This window comes from Etheostoma cragini, chromosome 20, assembly GCF_013103735.1.
Source record: "Etheostoma cragini isolate CJK2018 chromosome 20, CSU_Ecrag_1.0, whole genome shotgun sequence".
In the NCBI taxonomy this organism is placed as follows: domain Eukaryota; kingdom Metazoa; phylum Chordata; class Actinopteri; order Perciformes; family Percidae; genus Etheostoma; species Etheostoma cragini.
Window position 1 is genome coordinate 17982559 of NC_048426.1, and position 25814 is coordinate 18008372.

Below are 25814 nucleotides of genomic sequence, written 5' to 3' on the forward strand. Positions count from 1 at the left end.
TCATCCTCAGCAACAGAGGTGACACTTGGTCTTCCTTTCCTTGGACGGTCCTCATGTGAGCCCTTTTCGTTGTAGCGCTCAATGGTTTTTGTGACTGCACTTGAGGACACATTCAAAGTGTTCGCAATTTTCCGGACTGACTGACCAGCATTTCTTAAAGTAATGATAGCCATATCTTATAGTTCTTGCCATAATATGAATTCTAACAGTTGTCCAATAGGGCTGGCGGAAACGTTTTTTGGAAAAAAAAACACTCACACACAGGGAGAACATGCAAACCCCACACCAAAAGGCCCCGGATGACCAGGGTTCGAACCTTGTATCTTCTTGAGGCCACAGTGCCCAACAATATTTTTATGATTGCATGGAGGTAAGAATCATTTTATAGCAATGACCAATACAGTAGCGCAGTCCCCACAGAACTGACCATAAAACACAACTAATCGACTAAGGAATTTCTAGTCAACGAGAATAGTGTCCAATTATTAAACTGTACAGTATACTAAGGGACTCTCATTTTTCACTGTCTCTGTGGTGCACAGACTGTTACTGCGGGCAGTAGCAGCCAGGAGAAGGATAAGACATCAGATGGGGACATGAACGGGCCAGTGGGGGAGCCTGAGAAGAACCACTCCAACAGCAGCACGCTGTCAGATCGACGGCACAGCGATTCCAGTTTGTGTAGCATTGAGGAGGAGCACCGCTATGTATATGATATGGTGCATGCCATCCTGCTGTCCACCAGAGACAACGTGAATTTTGTCAACGAGGTCTTCCACCAGGTACAGTGCGATCACCAAGAAATATTAGATTTGATGTTGTAAAAATAAATTGCCTTGCTTGTATTTTATAGATTCAATTTTGAGTCACGAGAATGCAGACAGGGTGGCGACACTGTGAAAACATGTATTATGTTGCCCTCTGCTGGCCATTTGTTAACATAACTTAAAGATACACCCATTACCAGGCTACCTTTTAAAACCATTTATAACATTCATAACACTTTAATAGTTCAAATTAAAAGTCTATGTTCTCCCTCCTAAGGCCTTCCTGTTGCCGTCTTGCGAGGCATCAGCAACCAGGAAGGTCATCAAAGTGTACAGGAAGTGGATCCTGCAGGACAAGCCTGGCTTCATGACAGAGCCCGAGACAACTACCCAGGAAGATGAGGTGGATGACCGTTCTGAACAGATACTCAGCACAGAGGCTGCAAGCATGCACGTGCAGGTAAAACCTCTGATACAGACAGCCAATTAAAATACATTTTAGCATAGCATACATATGTACTATTCTTGTGATTGGTTGTTATTATTTTTATTTTTTTTACTACACCTACGTGGGGTGCATGATCAAGAAAAAAAAACATTTGATTAAAAATCAATTTTAGATTCAAAAACGATTCTCAAATTTTTTTTAAACAACATTCAGAGAATGTACATCTAGTCACTTTTCCCATGTGATAGTATAAACGCCATTACAAAACGAAATGTTTTCTTTTTTTTAATTAAAAAATTAACTAATTTTTGGAATTCTATGAATCAAATTTGAATTGTAAGAGGTCAAATTAATTCATAAATCGATTTTTTTGCACACACCTAACACCTACTAATCTCATGTGCTATGTTACTTACATACGGAAAAAAGACACTTTTAAATATATGGGACTCCCATTTAAAGTTTCACTCCCAATCCAACCTGGCCCAGCGACATTATGTCGAGAGCCGACAATGATAACAACAATTCAGGTCTGGCAGCTAGACCAGACAGTATTACCGACCACGTCCTTAAAGCATGTGCTAACCATCTAGCACCTGTGTTCACCCTAATATTCAACCTCCCCATCTGACAGTCTATTATTCCCACCTTTAAACAGTCAGTCATAGTCCCTGTTCCAAAGAAATCCCAGCCTAATTGTTTAAATGACTACTGCCCTATAGCCCTTATATCTGTGGTGAGGAAGTGTTTTGAGAAGATGATCAAAAGCGTCATCACATCCTCCTTAGCTGCCGCCCTAGACTCCTTGCAGTTCGCAACAGATCAACAGATGACGCCATAGCCTACATGCTCCACAAAGTGCTAGCACTTAGACACCAAGAGTGGATATTATGTTAGACTACTGTTCGTGGAAAGACTGGCCACTAAGCAGAGAGACCTTGGTCTGCATTCTTCCATCTACAGTTGGATCTTCAATTTTCTGACCAGCAGACCCCAGGTATTGCCATTGGGCCACCAAGTAACATTCCTCCTTACCCTCAATACCAGAGCCCCCCAAGGTTGTGTACCGAGCCCCCTGCTCCACTCATTAAACACGTATGACTGCGTGGCCCCATCAGAATCCAAAATCATTGTAAAGTTTGCGGACAAGACTGCTGTGGTTGGCCGGCTCACCCATAACGATGAGAAGGCCTGCCTGATAGAAATCAACCACCTTGAGAATTGGTGCCAGCAAAACAATATCAGGCTGAACGTCACAAAAACTGAAGAACTGATGGAGGACTTCAGCAGGAAAATGCGGAGGATTTACCATCCACTCAGGATCAGTAAGGGTCAGGTGGAGAGGGTTGACAGTTTTAAACCTATTGGGGCTCATATTACACAGGACCTAACATAGTTGCTCCACATCACCTCCCTAGTGAAGAAGGCTTGTCTGCGTCTAGCATCTCAGGCGTCTGAGAGACTTTAAAGTGCTCATATTATGCTCATTTTCAGATTTATAATTGTATATAGAAGTTATATCGGAATAGGTTTACATGGTTTAACAAAACAAAAACACTATTTTTGTTGTACTGCACATTGCTGCAGTTCCTCTTTTTACCGTTCATATATATCCTTTTTTGTGTTGAGCTCTCTGTTTTAGCTACAGAGTGAGGCATCTAGCATCGAGCTCGGCAGTGCCTAGGTAAGGACTACTACCCAGTCAGAAGCACAGTATGAGGGAGTGCCACGCTAGCAGCTAGGCGAGTGTTACAAAGTGAAATTGTTGTGTTGTGGAGATGGTAAGTGCCTTTGGGGTGGACGCTAGGCTTATAAGGGAAAAGGAAACAGAATAAAGGAAAGGGTAAAAAAGTAAGTAATATGTGTACTTTAGCTTCCTGTCAGGGTGCTCAGGAACTTATATACCTGCACCATAGAGAGCATCCTGTCTTGGTTGCGTCATCATCTGGATGGGCAGTAGCGGCGGCTGTGGCTCAGTGGTAGAGCGGTTTTCTGCCAATCGGAAGGTTGGTGGTTTGATCCCCGCCCCTGCAGTCATTATCGAAGTGGCCTTGGGCAAGACACTGAACCTCGAGTTGCCCCCGGTGCTGCGCATCGGAGTGTGAATGTGTGTGAATGTTTATCCGATGAGCAGGTGGCACCTTCTACGGCAGCCCCAGCCACAGTGTATGAATGTGTGTGAATGGTGAATGTTTCCTGTAGATGTAAAAAAGCGCTTTGAGCAGTTGTTAAGACTGGAAAAGCGCTATTTAAATACAGCACATTTACACTAAAAAAGACTACCTGGCCCTTAGGAGGGTGGTCCGCTCGGATGACAGATCATTACAGCTACACTTCCCAATATGCAGGACATTTACATCAGGTGCTGCACAAAGATTCTCAGACATCTCACTGTTCTCTCTGCTGCCATCAAGCATCTCACTGCCTGAGAACCAACTCAGAGAGGAAGAGAAGGAGCTTCTTCCCTTAGGCTCTTTGTCTGCTCAATAACTGACTGTGACAAGCCTCGCCCCCTGCTACACACCCACCCAACCGCATTTTATCTTACTCTATTGTGTTTTATACTATTATTTAATTTTATTGTTGGTATTGTTTTTATTGAGCCGTAACAGCATTTCACTGTACATTGTACTGCATATGATTGTTTGTTTATAGTAGAATTATTGTAAAAGACTCCAAAAGGATTGGTTGTGTAGCTTAGACATTTTTAATTTTGTTTTTTTAAAGAAGACTGTTATGTGCAAACCTATGAAGATGAATAGTTTGGATGTTAATAATAATGTGCATACAGTATAGTATACAATAGGAAATATCTTGTAAACTATTGGATTGGTTATCTGATCAGCGCTCATCAGCAGTGCACTTATTACAGATTGCAAATGAACACATTTTAGGTGCAGGTGTTTGTTCTATTTGAGCAGTATGAATTGTGTCTGTCATAATGTCTTTGCTTTAGTAAGCTGACCAATTAACTGGCCTGCCTTTTCTTCTACCAGGCAGTCGAGAGTCATGGCCACAAACGGTCGTCCAGCTGGGGAAGGACTTACTCGTTTAGCAGTGCCATCAGTAGGGGGTTTCTCACAGAAGGGCAGAACAGGGACGTCAAGGCTGGCATCCAGCCCACACTACAGGTCTGTCTCTATGTTCAGTGTGTTTTGTGTCATCTTAAGATCACAGCATTTGGTGATTAGAATCAGAAATACTTAATGTAAGCACTCTGTGTTTTACTCTTGCGGCCTTTCTGCAACTATGTAACTAGGTGTTCCTGACCAACTCATCCAATGTTTTCTTGCTGGAGCCATGTCAGGATGTAGCTAAACTCCTGGAAAACCAGGTTGAGGTGTGCAAGGGTGTTCTCAGCATCTACCGGCACATGATCATGGAGCACACAATGAATACACAGACATGGTCAGTGAAATATTCTAATACACATGAAACAATTCCTTTATCACTCTTGAAAGTCACCTGATTTTATTATTACTTTACGCAGTTTTCTTTGGGCTGACACGGTTTTGAATTCCTCCTCTGTGTTCTGCAGGGAGCAGATGCTGCAGGTACTGCTGAGGATCACAGAGGCAGTGATGAAGAGGCCACTGGAAAACCAAAGAAAAGACAACTTTGCTGAAAGTTTAGCATCAATACTTTTTAGGGTACGTCTACAGGTGCTTAGTTTTACATGTACTGATATACAAGGTATTTTATCCATATCAGGAAAAAAGGGAGTGAGTGTGGATATGTCACCATACCTGCTCTCTGTTTTCTGTCATGCTACAGTACACTTCCTTCATAAGTAAACACCATGATTTGTTGCTCAGGAACCTATTACTACCGTTGGTTTTTGTGTTTTGGATGGATTGGTTGTTGGAAAAAAAGCTAAAGAAACAATAAAACAGATTAGATGTATCCCTGTTTGATTTCTGCTTTCACAACTTATCAGGGGCTGGAATTCAGAGCTGCAACTCTGCCTGTCAATGCTAATTCATCGTTCCTTGTCTCGCCTTGCATTCAGACCATCATTGTGGCATGGGTGCGAGCCAACCTGTGCGTATTTATATCCCGGGAGCTATGGGATGAGCTGCTGGCAGTGCTGTCCTCCCTTACCTGCTGGGAGGAGCTGGTGACAGAGTGGGCCAGCATCATGGACTCGCTGACGGCTGTGCTGGCACGCTCAGTTTATGGCCTGGATATGGCCAACCTGCCTCTGGACAAACTCAGCGAACAGAAGGAGAAAAAGCAGAGAGGACGTGGTGAGGGGGAGAAATGAGGGAAAACAACTAGGAATTGGGATGGCTAGAATTTGGACATTTAGACATTCTTTTTTTCAAAATTTACTTTTTGGAAGATAATACTGGTTACTTTACCGTTGAACCTTTTTGGCTTACATTTGACTTCATGATGGTTGAAAAGGATTAAATTCTTTTTTCACTTTTACATGAAAAGTAATTTCTGTTGACTCCATGTTCTAAAACATTAGCCCCATTTACACAGAGATTCCGCTATACTGCTATAAGGAAGGTCCGCCATTATGCTGGCCGCCCCAGTTCATATCTTTTATACGGAATGCGAGGCGGAATAACGGTGCAACATTCACACTTTGAACAAAATGTGTGAAATTGGCTAATAAAAAAGAAAAGAAAAAGGGAATGAATGTTTTTCATATGCAGTGGGTTGACATAACTGCACTGAATCTCAATTGTAAAGATTTACCTCCCGTTTTTGGGTTTGATTTTTGAATACCTTTTGGGTTTTTGACTGTTGGCTACACACAACAACTGTGATGTATAACTAAACAACTTCCATCCATCAGTGTGCCTTGCTGACTGCCAGAGTCTATTTTTTGATACTACCACTGTTGGTCGCCAAAGTCATAAATGTTCAAATCCTTCATATCAGAGCTTAAAGTGTGCACTTGACAAACGAGCTCATAGTAGTAGTAGTAGATATTTGTAGATTAGTAGATAATTGCACTCTACATGAAATACACGTTTAAGGAAATTTAGTTTAGGGGCAATCAGTCATTGATGTTGACAGTCACAACAGCAGTGGGGTGTTAACATTCGAAGAACATGTATTCTTAAGGTCAAAAATACCATAGCCCCAGCTATCCTATATCTAAAGCAATCTGTATTGCGGAAAGCCGCAGTGAATTGCCTTGCATGTCAGTAGATGTTGGTTATGCTAAATCCAATTATAAAGCTGGCTGTTAATAAGAAATGTACTCCTTAGTACTCAGCAAGTGTTGTTTTCTGCATGTCAGGTGTGATCCAGGACTCCCAGAAAGCAGCGGCGGTGGCGCGTTCCTTCTCACTGAGTTGGAGGAACCAAGGGGAGCAGGGCGGGCCAGGAATTCAGGAGCCCATGAGGATTCGCTCCGCCACTACTTCAGGAGCTCCTGGTGTAGAGACAGCCCGTAACAATGTCCGGCAGAAGGCCTCTGGTAAGTACATACGATTTTTGCTGGGTTAGCTTACTATGCCATCAAAGCAGGCACAAATACAACACAAATGTGTGGCTTTTTTAAGACCCTGCATATGAATGTATCTTTATCTATGCTGTTTTAATCCTCTGGCTTTGTGTGTGCCAACAACAAAGGGCTGATAAGCTTAGGGAGCACAGCGTCAAGCCACAGGGTTTATCAGACGTTTTGACTGAGTGCAAAAACTTTCAGACAGGTCTATGTGTACGTTAGCCCAGGTGTTGTTGAAAGGACCAGCACCAAAGACAAAAAGGCCAGCAGATGGTCCCAATTGTTCTCCTAACAAGTCCCCGGCAAATGTCAACATGTTTCAATGTCAGCTTGATTGCAGGCAGACAAGCACAATTCCACCCGACAGCATGTCAATGGCCATATTTGTACACTCATTGTCATTACCTCAATTCAGACACTGCAAACACCCGTTATCTGATGGGAACGTTGCAGGCTAATTAAAAGGTGAGCTGGGAGGCAGTACAGTAGTAACTAGCTGCAGTGCCTTTCCTACTTGTCTTTATTTTGTCTAGACAGAATCTTAATGTCTAGGTCCTGGCCTTCCGACTCGCCAATTACCACCAACACACTAAAATGACAAGCTTGTTAAACTAGGAGCGGATGTATTCGTGCCTGAAGGATGAAGACTTAGAAGGTGTGTGTGTGCGTGCTCTGACACTATTCTATTATGTCTCATGTGCGTGCACCTATTCTGTTTATAGTCTGTTTATTAGTAGCTACATGCAAGCAAAGATGGACATTAAACACTGCTGCTTCAAATTCCCTTCCCTTTCGTTGGCCTAATTGGATTTCTCCCACATTGATCTTCAAAGGCCCGACAGCCCTCCTCCCTACTCCTCAAGAGAGGGCCCAAACATCAATTGCACCACAGTTTTTGATAGTTTCATTAAGAGTGTAATTAATGCTCATTAATATGCATAAATGGGAAGCAGTGGCGGGCTGTAGCAGAGACGATGTATCTCTCTTACTGAAAGGCGTAATTAAAGTGTGCTGAATGCAAGAATAGAACTGTCCTCTTTCATTGCTCTCTTTGAGATTAAGCCTGAAGTGCTATCCAGATATAATAGCCAATGCCTCAGCATTGACAATTGTTAAAACTTGGCTGCACTTCTGCATGCAATTATAAACTAATATTGTTCAGAGATCTTGTTTTGATTATGGAGAAAATGGCTGGATATTTCATTATGGTACTCCTTAAGCTCCTCCAACTACAGAGACTCCGTTAAACCAGTTCTTTCAGTCTGCTGTTGCTGGGACGGTTGTCAGGTATACATTTGTTTGAATTGTGATATCATAAATAATATAATGTAGACAGAAACTTTAACGTTTATTTATTTATATATATATATATATTGTGTGTGTGTGTGTGTGTGTGTGTGTGTGTGTGTGTGTGTGTGTATTTAATTAATTTTAAAGAATGTGATACTTTTGAGTTATGTCAGATTTGACAGAGCAGTATTGCCAAGTGTTCAAACATTAAACCCATCTTTTTTTTTATTTTAGTTTGTTTTATTTGGGGTATTTATTCTATTCCATTCTGTCATTTTATTTGCTTCGTTAAATTCTTTTACTGAATTTTGTTTTCCTCCTATGTAGCTTTTTGGTTTTTAAAAAGGTGCCATTTGTTTTTTTAAACTCTCAAATATCTCATCAATATCAGTCAAAACCTTTTTTAGTCTAAAGGCTTTATTCAAAAGGCTTGTCAGTGTCAGATGTCAGTGATCCTGCATCTTACACAAGTACTCGCTGTCTTATTTACAGTGTCAGTGACTTGATACCTGTCTGAGTTTGTATCTATTTTTTCTTCTGATATGAATCATATTTAAAATTCTTTCTCAGAGTGACAGTTGTTGCATTTCTTTTGTTCATTCATTTCAGTGAACATTGAATTTGGCTGTATGAAGGTCAAACTCTGGTTCTTCTGTGCTTTATTTCCTGATCAGCAATGTTTTTATTACTTGAAGCACTTTTGGAGCGCTATGTACTTAGCTGTTACTGAATTCTGTCTTCTTCCCTTTACTTTTTGGTTTGTTTTCACTGTCTTTCTTATTCCTCCTCTTTTTTTTCCTTGATGGAAGCTAAGCGAAGCCAGTCCATCAGCAACTGTGTTCATCTATACGAGGCTTTGCCTGCTGCTAAAAGCGTTCCTATGCTGCTCCACACTGTGAGCTCTTTTTTGCCTGGTATCTCTTCTGGTAACTCTGCTTGCTCTCACAGACTCTCAGGTAAAGTGTGTTCTGAGAGCTGCATGTGTTTGTGTGTTTGTGACCTCCGCTCTGCCTTTTCCGTCCATGTGTCATCATGTCAGTTTCTGTATCTGTTGTGACAGTATCTGGATAAGAACGGTTTTTAGAGTTTATGGTGGTCTTGTGCTCACTTATTGAAAAAGGTAAATCTCTAGGGCAGCACTGCAATGTGTAGAAATACAGCCTATAACAAGTTCAGGAGTATATTTGCATCTCAACTGCATGTGTGCATGTCCTAATTTCTCTCCAATGTGAATGTGTCAAATCTTCATCTATAGTCAGTGTGTTTACATGTAAAGTAAAGTTGTGTTAGGAATTTTGTTTTGTTCTTATGGCTCTGCCTAACCATGTGTCTTCCTTTCTCCTGTCTGTCAGATGTGGAGGAGTGTCAGCTTTCAGAATGTGGGGGAGAGGAGGAGCTGCGAGGCGGGGATAGCCCTCTGCCACGTAGCAGCAGCACCTCTGACATCACCCAACAACTGTCTGACACTTTACCAGGTACTGTATATACAAACACAAAGTTGATTTTCATTCCCTATATATATTTCACCTCTGATCTTCCCTGAAATTACACCCTTGGCCCTATATTGGTAATTTATTAGGAAGATATTTAGATGAGCTACATGCAAGCCATTGGTAACTCAAAAGGGAAAAAGGTCGGTTGAGTTGCCATTTGTTAATTACACCCTTTACAATTTCATGCAATGCAATACAATAACCTAAATTAATATTGGTTAAGCTTTTTATGTTCATGTTTGCATCTTTTTATTAGGGTCACCAGAGGCAATTTTCATTCATTTGTACCATCTATGGAGAGGGCATTGGGAAAATCTGACGTTTAGAGTCTATTCTCTTATAATTTTGAAGCATTTTTATTTTAGTAATCTTGTTGTAGTTAATTTGACACGGACTATGCTCAATAATGAAAAGATTTTAAAAACAGAATAGTAAATGAGCCAGCATTAGCTTTGAAAACTAATTTTCATCTATTATCTTTGGCAGGATGTTAAAAAGAAATACTTTTTGACCAATTAAACTCAAAGACATGAAGATAGTAAAGTGATGAAACCTTTTAAGATAAGTTAATTTTGTTTTTTCTGCCTATTTATATTATCCCCATTTGCACTTCAGCCCAGAAGAGAGAGTACTCCCCTACTTCCTGTGGCTCTGATAGCAGGATGTCTGAGGGAAGGAGAGAGAGCAACGAGCCACCAGTGGTGAGAAGAATCATTTTGTACTTTCGTATTATTATATAAAGTATTAAAAGATTTGACCATACAAGTGTCTCTTCTTCAATGTCTGTTTCTGTATTCCTAGATCCTCATCCGGCGGAGCAGCAGTCCAGTGGAGACGGAGTGCAATGCTGAGGGACACACAAACTATACAAGACCCAAGCTCAGAGAGAAAAGTTAGAGATTACATCACTAATTATTTCTTTGAAGTGTTAATCACTGTCATTTACAGTATGTGTAGCTGTGTTTGAATTTATATTTTCCACATAAAGAATTATAGTTTTTGAATTGAAAATTCGTCAGTTAAATCAAACATAAAAGTATCAAACAAAGCCCACTCTTTGCATGGATTAATCATTTTCCTTACACAGCCAGTACGTTCCATCATTCTGTATTTAACTTCTTACACTTGTAATGTCTGTTATCCACCTCATTCGTACACCCTACCTAGGTGAGAGTATAAGTAGTGAGACTTCCAACGGTTACCTCAATGAAGCTGAGGTTACCTGGCAGGCCTTTGATGAGGAAGCTGACACTCAGTCCACACAGTCAGCCCACATGGACGTGACTACCGATCCCCAGAGCCAGGGGAGTCTTCTGCTCAGCCATAATGAGGCTCTAGCAGGTATTGGAATTGATAAGAACTCACCCTGAGCACCTAAAACATACTTTGAACCTCTGTTTATTACACATGTTAATGTATTTAACAATCAACTGCAATCCTTTTTTTTTAACAAAATGCAGGCACCCTTCAGAGGACACATAGGCTTACCATAACTTTAAAATAGGACCATTGTGTGTGACCATTGTGTGTTCAGGATCAGTTTAAATACAGGGTAAGCCATAGATCTGTGTAATTTAGGACTGTTGTGAAGTAAAAGAAAATAACCCTAAATGAGCATGATGATGAGCAAATGTGAGTTGAAGAGGTTTAGCATTTCTGCCGATTTATTTGAGGTGTCTCCCATCTAGCTTGGGTTATGGTGCCCCCAATTACCTCACTCCAGAAAGTGACCTGTGGTCTACAGTGATTAAACAGAATTGTAATATTTGTTAGTTGCTGTTTTTTATAATTTCATAGCAAAATAATATCAAGATTTCTCTGTGCTTTAAACGCATCAGCTTTTGGGCCCCCCCACCCTCCATCATTATTGAAGGAGAAAATGTTGTGGCCCCTCTGCCCCTTCCACCCTTGCACGTGAACTGTCTGTGTTGTCCTACATTGTGATCATCATGTAGTTGTTACTTTCTTTTTTTGTCCCTGTGCTCCCTTCCTCAAACCCAATTCTACCCTTCCCCTTGTCGTTTTTAGGTCCTGAGTGTGCCCTCCCTCCCCACTCTGCACCCCCGTCCTACCACCACCACAACCACTACCCCCAGAACCCGCCCGCCTCACCAGCCCTGCTGGTGCACACAGAGTGCCCGCGGGACTGCCCCCTGGATGACACCATGCATCAGTCTGTCTTACACATGCCACACCACTTGGGTACTGCTCCCTAGCTGCTACTCATCATGTAGACCATTAAGCCCTCATTTACCACCGACTCTCCATGCTCCATAATTTTCAGCTTTCCCGGACTTTCTTTGCCTACATTACACTTATACATGTTTGTTTTGTTCCCGTTCAATTACTCGATAAAATACATTACATTTCTTTCTCTTTTTTTGTTCTCCTTGAAACCAAATGTGCATTCTTGTATATCTTATTTGAATTGTGAACATTTTCTTTAAAGAGCTAAAAAAAAAATTAATTTAGTAATCACCTCAGATCTTCTATACACACTTTCCGTTTTTGTCTTTTCCTGGCCTTTGCTCCCCTTCACTCCCCATCGTTCTTCTGCTGCACACTAGATGGCACTGTCCTACCACAATCCAACCTTTGAACCGAGTTCATTTGGATGATGCATGTGATTTGTGTCTGTTCCCTAAAAAGTATTTCAGTAAAAAGAAAATAAGGATTTGGTCAACAACTGCTTCAATAATAAATTATAAAAGGTGTTTGTTGACTGAATCTAAAACCCTCTTTAAAATGTAATTTCATTCACTTTGTTTTAGGTACCAGCAGCTACAAAAAAAAGGTGTTTCTAAATAATGTATTCTATAACCCAAACCACCCCAATCTCTCTTTCTCTGACCATGCAGACAGTAGTGAGTGTCTGGCTGATGATGTCAGCATAATTGCGGGTGGTACCCTGACTGGCTGGCATCCTGATTCGGCCTTCGTCTTGTGGAGGAGAATTTTGGGTATCCTGGGAGACATCAACAGCATCCGCTGCCCAAAAATTCATGCCAAGGTCTTCTTCTGTCTTTACGAGCTTTGGCACAAGCTGGCCAAGGTAAGATGGAGCTACCCAGATATATCCACTCTTACAACAATATAGTTGGCATGAAATGTTCTCAATGGTTTACTATAGTACTTGTTTTATTTTAATCAACTGTATCTATGTTAATGGATATAGCATTTTAAACCGAGGCCTTCATATAAACTTTATCTTGTACTCTACTTTATCCTGTATAGTTGGCATGAAATGTCAGTAACACAATGTCTTATTATTAAAGGTGCTCTAAGCGATGTTGGGTTATACTACTTACTTCTTGTTGACGTTAGAAGTATTTTCAAACAGAAGGAGACTATATTGCCTCTCTCTCCTCCTCATCCCATCCCCTTCCTTCTGTGCTTCCGCGCACTAACCACCCAGCCCCAAATCCTTCCTGACGGTTATTGGCTGGATGTTTTGGTGCACGTGGGCACAGGTTGTTGTTTTTTTTGCCGTTTGTAGATCCTGGACTGTCTACAGAGACCACGTTTTTTACAGTGTGTTCTGGGACAGGCAGCTCACGGATAGTGAGGAGATGTTTGCTGTATGTGACAACAAATGTTCACTTAGAGCACCTTTAACCTTTTTGTCCCTTTTTCTGACCAAGCACAACAGGAGGGTTAAAAGACAAGTGATTGATTTAACTGTTGTGTGTATTTCAGGCCTGTCTTTAATGTGTAACAGAGTGAAAATATTGTAATTTCCCTTGCAGGATTAATAAAGTATAAAATATTATTTTATCCGCGGATGAAGATGTTATTAAATTATTATTTGTTATTTTTATTTAATCAACCATAGTATCATTAAGTATCAATGTAAATTGTATTCTGTACTTTTTCACTCAAAGATAATGCATGGTGGTAACGTGTATTTACCAAAAGTGAACGTGTGCTTACAGATCCGGGACAATCTTGGGATCAGTGTGGACAACCAGTCTTCTCCTCCCCAGCCCACCTTCATCCCTCCTCTTCGAATGCTGGCCTCCTGGCTCTTTAGGGTACCAAGAACACATCCAGAGACCAACAGTCACATTAAATAAATACTTTGAGGCATATAACTAAATGTGCAAAAAAAACTACCAGGAAACTGAGGGTTATATTGAAAATTTGTTATAGTTTAGTAGGTATGCAGCTAAACACACATTAAATTAGCAGTATCTAATCATACTGTTTTAGAAAAAAACATAAAAAGAAGAATGCTGCATATTAAAGTCAAACTTCAAATTTATAGGTTGCTCCATTGATGGAAAACAGCGACTGTGGTCACTGATTCCCATGGTGACAGGTTTGCACCATGGAAGAAAAAAATGGACAAAACTGATTAACCTCTCCTACCAACCCTGCAACATAATATATGTCAAAGTCTTCAGATCCTCATTATAATACTGACCTCAGCCTCTCTCTCTCTCTCTCTCTCTCTCTCTCTCTCTCTCTCTCTCTCTCTCTCTCTCTCTCTCTCTCTCTCTCTCTCTCTCTCTCTCTCTCTCAGGCCACCATGCTTCCAGCTGAGTACAAAGCTGGCAAGCTGCAGGCCTACAAGCTCATCTGTGAGATGATGACCAGGCACCAGGATGTGTTCCCCAACAGTGATTTCTTGGTGCACCTCTACCATATCATGCACAAGGGCATCACCAGCAAAGACCAGGTACAGCCAGCAGGTGGCACCTGCAGTATGGCTGCAAATTGTGCTTTTTTCACCACTAGATGGCGGACCAGTCAAACTCATGTGATGTACTTGCAATGGCCCTATTAAAAAAACTGGAAAACTATGGTTTGTAGTTCCCAATTTGCCATCTCCATTTCTTGTGTGATCTGACTCAGTGATTCCTATTCACCTGTTAGGGTAGCCCTTGGCTTGTCATCTAATATGTGTCCAGTGCCAGTTGAGCCTCAGGCGTCTGTAACTGACAGGATATAAGACAGGGGTCCATAGTTGCGTGCAATTTAAGATTGTTTAGGCTTTTTTTGAGCTTGTGATTTTGAACACAGCGTTCCAACTAGTGGTGATGAAGAATACCTCTGTGTTTTGGCATCTTCCACCTCTTTTAGCCACACCCTTCCTTGTAGTTAAATCTGGCCTAGCTCCATTCCTTCCAGACGAAGCTGAGGGGAGAATAATGGATTCCCCCCCCCCAAAAAAAACAAAACAAAGGACGGGATGAAAGTGTGTGTGGTTGGGGTGTGTTTTGGATGAAGTGTTTGTGTGTGTATATATGCCCTCCTGGCTTGGTTTCTGTTGCGCCTTGGCAGTGCGACAAGCTTATTAGAATGTTTTCCATGTCGTTAAATAATGTTTTGAGCCCCTGCCGCGTATACGTGATTAATTAAGGATTGACGTCTGTCGCGCTCTGTTAGACTGACACGTCTGTGAGGGGCCCAGAGTAGGCTGGCCTGCCTGCCTGTCTGTCTGAATGCAAGTATGTGAAGGAGCGGGAGGGGAGCCTGGGGAACGTAGTGTAGTGTAGAGTAGAGCAGAGCAATGGGGGGGGGTGGGGCACATTGAGGGACAAGGCAACATTCTCTAGCTTTTGTTGTGGCTCTGTATAATGCATCGGGGGGGCCAGAGCCAGGCTGGCCACTGAAGCATGCTCAAATTGGCCGGAGAAAAGAGTCCTCACGCCACACAATAGAGGACAGCCGCACGCCTGCTTAACATAAGAAAGTGGCTCTTACTCGTCCCCTCCTCCTTCCTCTCTGCCTTCAGCCGCAACCCCCACCCCATCCAAAAAAGGGGGGAAAAAAAACACTTTTTCAAATCCATCATATACTGTATATTATACTGTATTAGCTTACATGATTAATTTAGCCCTCAGTACAGGATGGTTTTTCAAACGTTATGTACTGTACTTTTGTATCTCAAAATACACTAGCTTGCAGGTTGCACAATTTCTTTTAACTACCTGTTTTTCAAGTCATGAAATGTGCCTGAAATGGCCGTATTTGAGGCTGCATTCAATGCAGGCGTTGCGGCGATTAGTGCAGGCTTGTGAAGCACTATAGGAGTGTCGCTTAAATGGCCCGTTTGTGGTGATGGTATATAACGTAATTCGCCACCGCAGAGTGATACGGGTTGTGGTTCTCAATAAGTTGAGTCTGTTTCAACTTTTGGCAAAGGGCCGCTGCGTTTCTTTTCGGCATCCCGTGCAGTCCCCACCACCGCAGCCTTAATACACTACTGCTGTTTTTGCCGCAACACCTGATGTGGTGTGAAAAACGCCTTGTACTGTTTGTTGGCCAAATTACACAAATTACATACAATGTCAATGCAAAGACTCTCGCGGCAGGCAACGCAACTGGTGCAAATTACGCACCGCAGAATTTGTGTTATTTCAAATCTCTGTGATTTTAAAATATTTTAACTCAAGCTATCAAACTCGTGAGGGATTGATAGCTCAAACAGAGGGGTCAAAGTTTAAATCATCAACATTAAATTGAACTCTGCTTAGAGAAAAATGACAGTTCCTTTTTAAGGGATTCACCTTCCATCTGACAGTACCAAGATCAGGGCTATTGTCCTCGTTGTCATCCTCTGGTCACTGGTCTCACAAAGGCATGGCCATAGCACAGTATCAGAAATCTATCCATTAGGTCTACTGTCTGGACTGCAATAGACAACAACATATTTTGTAAAGTATAGTGGTGCACACAAATAAAGATTTTTGTATATCAATTCATTAAGCATAGGCTAAAAAAAGACTTGTAAGCCATTTTTTTACTCTTAAAACACCAGTTAATCTTGCCGCTTAACATGTTAGGTACAAGGGGACAGGCAGTTTTTCACACCTGGGCTTTCAGACCAAAACTAGCTCCTCCTCAACTTAAGTTCATCTTCTCACTGCAAAAAAGAGGTCTTGTATAATTTACATATTGCCAGATTGAATTGGGACAGTTGATCCCTAAACCACAGACATGGCTGTTGATTAAACCTCTCACCTTGTAGTTATGCAGGTGGGTTATATCTGCTCTTAACAGCTTGTGAAAGAAACAGCTCCAGATATTCCTAGTGATGATAGTGGTGTTGAACAGGAGATCTGGCCCAAATTAAACTGGAAATGTCCATGTTTAGTAAATGAGAGAAACACTTTCCGATGAGTAATACTAGACTGAACCCTGTCACCTCAGGTGCCAGCAGGTGGATTGAGCGTGTTTTCCTCGAGATGAGGCCAAATGAAAAGGCCTGAGGTGGCTCTATTCAGAGTTACATTAATGCACCTTTTGTTGATGCAGGGGCCATTCCTACTGCCAACACAGAGCCACATGTGGGGCTCAATTCCTATTTCTATGCACACACCTCAAATCAGGTTTCCTCTACATACAATAGAAAACACTTTGTATTCTACCTTTGTGGCTTCCTCTAAAATGCTCATTTCAGGCAATCAAGCAACAGTTTGTTGCATGCTAATTACCTCTTTCTGCACTGCACATTATGCTTCAGAGGTCAATTACCAACAAAATGAGGGTAAAATGGGCCCTCAATCCTAAAGCTCTTTCCACCAATTTTCCACATGCAGTGCATCATGTTGGATTGCCTCTGAATGTTTATTCTATTCCTCTTTTGTCCACTTGCATTCCCTGTTTACCAAAGCTTCAGGTGATTAATGTCCTAGATAGATAGATAGATGTGTGTGTGTGTGTGTGTGTGTGTGTGAGTGTGAGTGACTGAGAGAGAGACAGAGCGAGAGAAATTGTGTGCATGCATGTTTACTAAGGTGCCCTGATGTTTGAACTGTCCGATTTACACAAGTTTATGGCCAAGACGGCAGGTGTTTCTGGCCTGGACCTTGCCTTTGTACACAAGTATGCACACGCATGTTTCAGATAAGAGAGAATCAGTCTTTCTGCCTTACTGAGGTAATGCATTCTCATGCCAATATGTTTTTGGTTTGTTTTTATTTCTTTTTTCAATGAATAGTAAATAAAACCATTTACCTAAATGTTGAATGGAAAACCTGTCAAGAGCTCTCTACATTTTTTTTCTCACATGGTTTTATACTGTACATACTTAAGCACTTTGTGCAGAGCCCTCTGCAGTACAGCATATGTGAATGTTGAAAGAGCACCCATCTGCCACTGAGCCGCCTGAAGGTCTGCAAAACAATACCTTGTCTCTTGTTTTAATTATAGGTTTGCTTGTGTGTATGTACATGGGAATCACAAGTTGAGGTCTTTAGTTCTTTCTCTTATCCTCTGTGAACAATCCATCTGCTGCCCCTCTCTTTCTCTCTCTCACTCTCTTCTTTTTTCTGTCTTTTAGTGACATGTACTGTTAAATGCCTTACTTTTCTCAACACACTTAAAATGTGTAGGAAAAAGCTTTCTCACTGCCATATCTCTCACATGGTTGCCCTTTTACCAAATATTTCTGCTTCTCTCCACCTACACTAACAAGACCATGTGCTCATACCAAAATCCATCTGACTGTGAAGAAGTGCTAAGATACTCAGTTTTGGTTCTGATAGATGATAGTGGTTTATTCCGGTATCATGTCAGTTGTTGTTAGCTAATAACATAATTATCAATATGAAAATGATGGCTTGTCTACTGACAATTAACATTTGTCTATGTGCATGCTTATCATCAGGATGTTTTGAACACCATCATTCGTTCCTGCTCTCCTCGTTTCTTCTTCCTCGGTCTGCCCGGCTTCACCATGCTTGTTGGAGATTTCATCACTGCTGCAGCCCACGTTCTCAGCTCTGACTCCTCAGAGGTACACACACACACACACACACACTTCTCACATTCAGATTTAACATATGAATCAAACTGGAATCTATATGTTTCAAGAACTAGAAAAAGTTGTTAAATGTTACACATATTTAAAAAGTTTTCAGGAATGTCACTGAAAATGTTTTAGAACTTGTTTTTAAAGACGCAACAAAATGCAAAACAGAAATTCTCCTCATACCGGATGGTCTTCAGTAACTGTCTGTTTCATTCACTCACTCCCTCACTCATAAGTGATAGTTCTATGAATAACACATTCCCCTGTAATAGTTTAACAACATTTTGCAGCTATTCGACATTGAAAAATTGAATTGTTTGTCAGTAGTTATTATTATTATTATTATTATTATTATTGATTTAAATGCACACATCTTTTACTCAAAGGCTTACGGCTGATGTCTTTTGAGTAGCAAAGAGAAATTAATTACACCTAAAACAAATGTCAGCAATTAGTCAGTTTTAACTGAAAATGTTTTAAATAATGCATAAAGGCATAACATTCAAAGTGTGATATTAACTCTCAGTCACGTTTGATTGATTGTGGAAACCAACATGTGTTCTCAGCAGTGATGGGATTAACGGCGTTACTTTTTTCAGTAACGAGTAATCTAATCGATTACTCTTCCCATCTTAATACCGCGGTTATTGTTAGTGCCAAAAAATGCGGCGCGTTACTATAATTGAAGCTGTTTTTTTCATCAGACCAACTAGGTCTCTAAGCCAAGAGGCAACTACTTTTTTTCTTCCTTGGTTGGTAGGCAGTACTTATTTTTGCTATAGTGCTCAACAAGCATTAATTAATTTTTCCCAGTTATGGCCTGTTGAGGGTCAATAAATATAAAAAATTCGAAAACATCTATGTTATTTGTATTGATCCACTAGAAATAATATCTACATACATGAATTTGATTGGTGGCTAGTATCACGTTGTCCCACAGCAACATTAACAGAGTTTAGATTTGTGTACAGTTTCTGCTAATAATGTATTGAATTAGGTGTCCATTTCAATTTAATATTCAGATTTATCATAAATAATGCAACATGCACATGTATTTTAAGTTCCATTAAAGAGGGGTGAAGGTGGGTCACATTTAAAGATTTACTTGAAAGTAACTCATTAGTTACTTTCTGAAGTATATAGTTACTTTTATAATTTGTAACTGAGTATCTAATTTAGTTACTTTTTGGAAGAAGTAAATAGTAACTGTAACTAATTACTTTTTAAAAGTAATTTGCCCAACACTGGTTCTGAGTAATTGTGGTCTTTTGAAAAACAGTAGGCAATGTTGCCTCTGCCATGAAAGAAATGCAAACAGATGATTGTCTCAAGTTTAATACACAGTATTATGGAACTGTGTATTGTTCACATGAACACAGTCTTATGACGCAAACATTTTGCATGACTGTGGCTAGATTTGCAACAATTACTAGATGCTATGTTGACAGACAAGAAAAATAACGGGTTGCCGGAGTGCACAGATTTAAATTTGGGCAAGTCAGAGTTGACCATCTCTTACTTTTCTAAACTGTTATATGTCAAGAACAGTTTACAAGGGCCTTTTATTTGTTATTTCTTACTGTATTGGTTGCCAGGTTCTATAATTTCAGATGTACAATCTGCTTTAGAGCTGTATCCATGGCACATTTAATCAGTAATTTTGTTGTCCAACGCCTACCATGTGTCAAGAGATTCTGTAGAGCATAAGCAGAATCATGAATAAAGATGCAATTAATTCTGCTAGAGACCTCCAATCCTTTTTCCCCGGATAGCAGCCTTCATCTTTCCTGGAAGTGGGTTGTTTTCATGTAGCTTTAGGTAATGAATGATAGCTTGTTTTTTCCCGTCTCTTCCAGGCTCCAAGGATGGAAGCTCAGACAATACTGGGCTCCCTCGTGTGTTTCCCCAATCTTTACCTCCAGATTCCTGTACTGCAGAGTGTGCCTGGTTCTGATGATATCATTTTAGGCAATGAGGATATCAAGGTAAATAGTCAACATGTGCCATATTGGATATATCATGGAATAACATTTAAATGCAAAAGCTGCTCACTGTAAATTGTTAGTGAATTAGTAACCTTCAGTCAAAGAGTTTCACACATTTGTCAAAAAATGTAAACATTATAGGATCTTAAAGCAGGATTTATGCTTCTGCGGAGGCTCCGTGCAGAGCTTTTGCCATAGCCTACATAAGTGGCCTGAGGTTTTTACTTTTACATTTGTTTGTCTCTTATACTACAATTAATGGCATCATATCCTTACAAATATGAAATGGTGGGAATGACCTAGATTATCATTTGAGAACATGTAGTGAATTTAGCATGTTTTCTTTGCTTTTCAGGATTATCTGGTTAACATCCTGCTAGAGACGGCAACAAAGGAACATTGTGAAGGGGCCAGGTATGATCGGCAATATTAGTGATGCTTATTTTTTTCTTGGGTTATATCGTCTATTTATTAGTTTGATGTAAATGTGTTTTTACATACATGTGTCTATGTATAATTACAAGTAAAAAGCTAAATTATACAGAGCATTTATTAATATAAGAAATTCTGTGCAATGCTATCAAAGCCTAGCCTGGATGCCAGGCAAATTTGCTCAAACGAGCTGTTAGGATAGGGTGACCAGACATCCCCGGTTTCCGGGGACAGTCCCCGGTTTTGGTGACCGACAGAACCGAAATTGGAATGAAAGGAAGAAAACACTGACCAAATAGAACTGATAGTCGACACCCTACACACGCATGCTCAAGACAGCCAGAGCTGTATTTTACAATGCTCTGTTGGAGACTGCGCACTAACGCTCAGCCATAACAGGAAAAGTGCTTCTAATATTCTTCACTGGTCTCCGTCCAGAACAACGGGATCTGTTGGTCCATTTCTTTAGCTGTCTATGGAGCAGACCCACAAGACTGCACTGGCCCTCAGTAAACGTAAAACAACATTTTTTCTGCAACATGGCATCGTTTTGTCTTGGTTACATCCCAGTTTGCAACACAGTAATACAACAAATACCTTATTTATTGATATTGATTGATTTCAACAATGATCAATCATACACCAAAGATTCTATTGTACCTTAAAAGATGTTTCCAAAATCGTTTCAGTGGTTCATTAACTTGTTGAAATGAGACATAAGAATAATGGTAACAAGTCCGCTCCCAAGCTGTGGAAGGAACAAAAAGGAAAAGTGCTTTGGTGCCTACTGTAAAGGTGCTTGTTAACAAGTAGCTAATGCTAATGTAATTCTTAGTGGGTGACGTAAGGTTACCACACCGTTCAACACCCTCACTTATTTTTAGTATGATTGTTTGGACCTTGGTTAACAACTCTGGGCTAGCTAACCCCACATTCATCAGTAACGTTAACTGTATATATAGACGACAAATCTAATGGTAATTTAGCTAGCTAGCACACCCCTGTCTTCTGCCTCAGTCTCCCGGCGCTGCAAGGCTTCAGCTGGGATGAGAGCTGACAGAAGCCCCGGTCCGCGGACACATCCATGGTCAGCCCCCAGCCAGCTAACAACCATTCACTATCATTACAGCTGAAATTGATAACCTTAACGATGGCTCAATTCCATCAAGTGTCACAGGAAGCTATTTCAGTGAGTCGGCATGCACAATACCAGGGCCTGTCATAAGTGGAATGCAGCCATCATCAATGGTTTTGAATACACCAGGGCTTTTCCTACTATGCCATGTCAACATGTCTGCAGTGAAAAATGTATATTAAAGCCCATTAACCAAAAATATATTTTTACTTCTTCTGTCATTTAGATGCATTGCTGTGTGCAGTCTCGGGTTGTGGGTGTGTGAGGAGCTCATGCAGAATAACATCCATCACCAGGTGAAAGATGCCATCAATGTTCTGGGAGTAACACTGAAGGTCAGTGACCCTCTGGAAGCTTTGCACATTTTGATATCTGCTAAATTATGTGCACAATATGATTTATGGAAAACAATCGCATCATCGGCGATGTTGACAATGGTAACTGTGGCAAACATTCTGAATAGAATACATAACTGTTATCCAGTGTTTTTAAACAAATGTATGCATGTATGTCTTTTTTTGTTATTGTACCTATAGACCGTTAAATATACAGTCTATGGTTGTACCACACGAGCCCTATAGTGTTTATCTCAAACAGAAATGATAGTTGATTACATAAATGGACTTCAGGACAATTTCAACATAGTGAGTGGACAGAAAGTGTGAGAATAAAACGTGCAGTGATGTGAGTCATGGGCATATTTTGGAAGAGCCCTCTTTTCTCCCTGAGTGAAGAGATGCACAGAACCAGTGTTGGCTGTTTTTTGTGTGTGTGTTTGGGGGGGGGGGGGGGGTCATGGAAAAGGGTTTGAGGCGGTGGCGTAATTTCCAGGCTGCTCGCTCTCAGTAGATGTGGCCCAATTTAAGCAGCTACATCTCCCAGCTTCCTGCTCGCGCAACCCCCCCCCCCCCCTTTCCCTTCTCTAATGGAGCAGTAATCACTCCCTGTACAACTTGACACACAGCCCCAAAATAGAGTGTACAGGCTGGGTGGGGGATCTAGGGGGAAGAGTGGCACTGAGAGTCTCTTTTCTAAAAGCAGGTGCTGAACTCTCAGGGCCTCTTTTTGTGTTCGGCCATTTCTGCACTCTCCACATTGTCTGCCCTTGTTACATGTTGAGAGGCATTCAGCTAGAAGAAATGGGAAATTCTATTTCTCCACAAAGAATTTCAAATCACTAAAGAAATCCACATTTGAAAGAAAATTGTCAACAGCTCAATTCGTTCCTGCAATGAGTCTGGAGAAAATGAGCCATAGTTTGAAGTGGAAATGAAATTACGCTGATTACATGCCCAGTAAGTGAAAAACTAAATTTAATGGAAATTACACTGAATTGTGTTACAGTCAGTGTGTCCCTATCTTCTTCAACCAGCAATGTCTCTCTGCTTTTTTGGAGTTTTGGTATTTTGGTCACACAAATCCAAAAAGGTGACATGTAATCATGATGATCAAAATGATCAGTGTTACTTTCAGGATGATACATTTAATAACATTTGATTCTGTATTAACAGATTGTGAGCAATGTAAGAGGCTCCGGTATTAATTAATTTGTGTTTGTTATAAAGTTCACTGTGTGCTTTATAATAATTTGTTAATGCCTCCTTTTTTTTTTTTTACATTGCTTAGATTATAAATAGGTGGCCGGCTAGCACCAATGTTGAGAATTGCCTCTGAGATTAGGATTTTTCTAAGCACCTTTTCTCTTAATCTTGGAACAAGGTAGCTGCTCTCGATAACAATCACATTATTAGTTAAACAAGTAAGCAACAAATCTTATCATGGCCAGTGACTGCAAAACATTGAACCAAGGATATCTTCACTGAGTTGTTGTTGTATTGCTCACAGAGTAAATGTGCAGTGTGTCACAGCAACAATGTCCAAGCAGTTGAAATAAAAGTCTGCTCCATAAATATATAATAATAGCCATAAATTACATGTATAACAGGAGAATACTGGTTAATCATCAGAATGTTCTCTTTGTTAATGCTTTCTTTATATAAAAGGAGCCAAATTCTTTGCATTGTTGACTAGTTCTTGCCCTTATTTGTTTGTTTGTCCAGTTTGGAAACAAGGCAGTGGCTCAAGTGGCATGTGACGTGTTTCAGCTGCTCATCTCTCACTGGGAACATCTCCAGAGGTTGGAGCCCACTCTGCCTAAGAAAATAATTGAGGTGATACACACACACACACACACACAGTTCAATTTCCAGTTGCCATTAGGGGCCTGTGAGAACATATTATTATAAGTAAGAAAATTGACTGAAAGATTTCTATCAAGTCAGTTAAGCTTTTAAATGCAAGTCTTACATTAGTCATTACTCATGCATATGCATACTCTACATCCCGTGGCATCACATCCATTTTAGCACACAGGCCTGACTCAGCTGATGAATAGGAGTGTGTCATCCAATTATCTTTTTCCTTGTTTTGTCCCAACACAGATCTTTGTGGCTACAATAGCCTTTTTGTTGCCTAGCGCAGAGCACTCAACAGTGGAAGCAGACAAAAAGGTACATGTTGGAAAGGGGGAGACCAGGCTGAGATCTAAAGGCCCTTGATCTATCATGTTGGAATGGTGCATTTGCAGAGGAATGTTTCTGCTTAAGTGATTTGTTTTCTTTTCCTCTCTTTACATCTGTATTTTCTGTCTTTGCTGTTCTCCTCTATTACCTGTTGTTTCTCAGGAACTGCCTAGATCTGTTTGCTGTATAAATATAATGTTGCTTTGTAGTTTGTTGACCAAATATATTTCTTGTTTCCCAGTTGATGGTGTCACTGCTGCTCTGCCTGTTGGACTGGTGCATGGCTGTTCCCCTGAGACTGCTGCTTGAGCCCATCACCATGCCTTCCCTGGAGGACCGCACATCTCACAAGGCCCCGCTGTTGGACTACATCTACAGGGTGTGTAGCCTCAAAGGCAGCTGGGATTAGGAAAAAGCTAAAAGTTTCAGTTACAACAATCACACCTGGATAATGGCCACTCTTTTACTTCTGAATGCTTTCTAATATCTTCTGAAACATACATAGTGTTACAAAGCGTTACTTAGCCCACTGACACAACAACTTCAGCTCTGACTGCTCCACCCCCACCCCACAGAATGGGATTGCCACTTTAATTAGACTCACCTACACCGTGACCTCATGACTCCGCCTCATTGAACATTATAGTGGCACAACAGCATAGAGGCACAAGCCATAGCTGACACATGCGGTTGGCATTTGTCATATGCAGGAAACCCTTACAACTTGCTTTGTAGTAGTATATACTACATTTGTATAAAACAGGCAACATATGCAGTATTCAAGGTAGTTCTCTGGATTTGTCCCTCTAACCCTTTTATTTATGATTTGACCCTGAGGATGAGGGCCAAGCTTCAGACACAAATGAATGAGGTATTATTCATTCCCTCCTGTCTGGGCAGATGCGGTCAACGGCAGATCTTTGTAAGGATGTCACCCCTGATAAGAAATGGTGCAATTATTCAAACAGGACCCTTTGTCCACTTGATAAGCTCAGGCTATAAACGCTTGTCCTGGAGATTTGAATGGAATATGTCTTAATATGAGAGCGACTGCAGCTGCTATGAAAGCAAAGACAATTTGACATGATTGGTTGTCTATCACCACACAAAGGCATGGCCCTTCTGGGTTTAATTGGAAATAATATATTAAGCAAGGCATCACAAGGTGTGACAATATTAATGCAATATCAACAGTGAAACTTTTTTACATTTCAACGGATACCATGGCTGCTATTTATTCTCTATGCAAACAGAGAATAGCTTCCCTAATAGAAAACATCACTCGTTTATTCCATCACTGGCAAGTGTCACTGACAAGGTAGCGGTGCGTGTCCATTTATTTTTCATGCTTCACCTTCCTTTAATTACAGTTTTTATACTTAAAAAGTTAAATCCTAAGCCACCAAACACGAGCACAACACAGCTAATGAAAAGTTTGTTGTTGTGGCTATTTGTCCTGAGGTAAAAAGAAAAGTGAGTTATTGGTGACTAACAGCATGCAGATCGATGTGAAGTAA

The 25814-nt window shown here is 40.7% G+C and overlaps 2 protein-coding genes across 2 annotated transcripts in view; both read left to right on the forward strand.

The window, feature by feature from the left end:
- Window positions 1-104, forward strand: part of LOC117936283 (ral GTPase-activating protein subunit alpha-2-like) — a 31473-nt gene extending 31369 nt beyond the window's left edge. The window contains exon 9 of the mRNA XM_034859158.1: window positions 76-104. Coding sequence (XP_034715049.1) covers window positions 76-104 — 29 coding nt within the window. The remainder of the gene's footprint in view (window positions 1-75) is intronic.
- A 167-nt stretch (window positions 105-271) lies between these two features.
- ralgapa2 (Ral GTPase activating protein catalytic subunit alpha 2) overlaps window positions 272-25814 on the forward strand; it is a 63861-nt gene continuing 38318 nt past the window's right edge. The window contains exons 1-24 of the mRNA XM_034859159.1: window positions 272-308; window positions 508-782; window positions 1045-1227; window positions 4212-4346; window positions 4475-4623; window positions 4754-4865; window positions 5225-5462; window positions 6473-6652; window positions 8782-8928; window positions 9325-9447; window positions 10081-10166; window positions 10267-10357; window positions 10633-10806; window positions 11494-11667; window positions 12324-12517; window positions 13398-13496; window positions 13988-14143; window positions 18080-18208; window positions 20080-20208; window positions 20564-20622; window positions 22002-22110; window positions 23836-23946; window positions 24217-24285; window positions 24539-24676. Of these exons, the coding sequence (XP_034715050.1) occupies window positions 272-308; window positions 508-782; window positions 1045-1227; window positions 4212-4346; window positions 4475-4623; window positions 4754-4865; window positions 5225-5462; window positions 6473-6652; window positions 8782-8928; window positions 9325-9447; window positions 10081-10166; window positions 10267-10357; window positions 10633-10806; window positions 11494-11667; window positions 12324-12517; window positions 13398-13496; window positions 13988-14143; window positions 18080-18208; window positions 20080-20208; window positions 20564-20622; window positions 22002-22110; window positions 23836-23946; window positions 24217-24285; window positions 24539-24676 (3297 nt within the window). The remainder of the gene's footprint in view (window positions 309-507; window positions 783-1044; window positions 1228-4211; window positions 4347-4474; window positions 4624-4753; window positions 4866-5224; window positions 5463-6472; window positions 6653-8781; window positions 8929-9324; window positions 9448-10080; window positions 10167-10266; window positions 10358-10632; window positions 10807-11493; window positions 11668-12323; window positions 12518-13397; window positions 13497-13987; window positions 14144-18079; window positions 18209-20079; window positions 20209-20563; window positions 20623-22001; window positions 22111-23835; window positions 23947-24216; window positions 24286-24538; window positions 24677-25814) is intronic.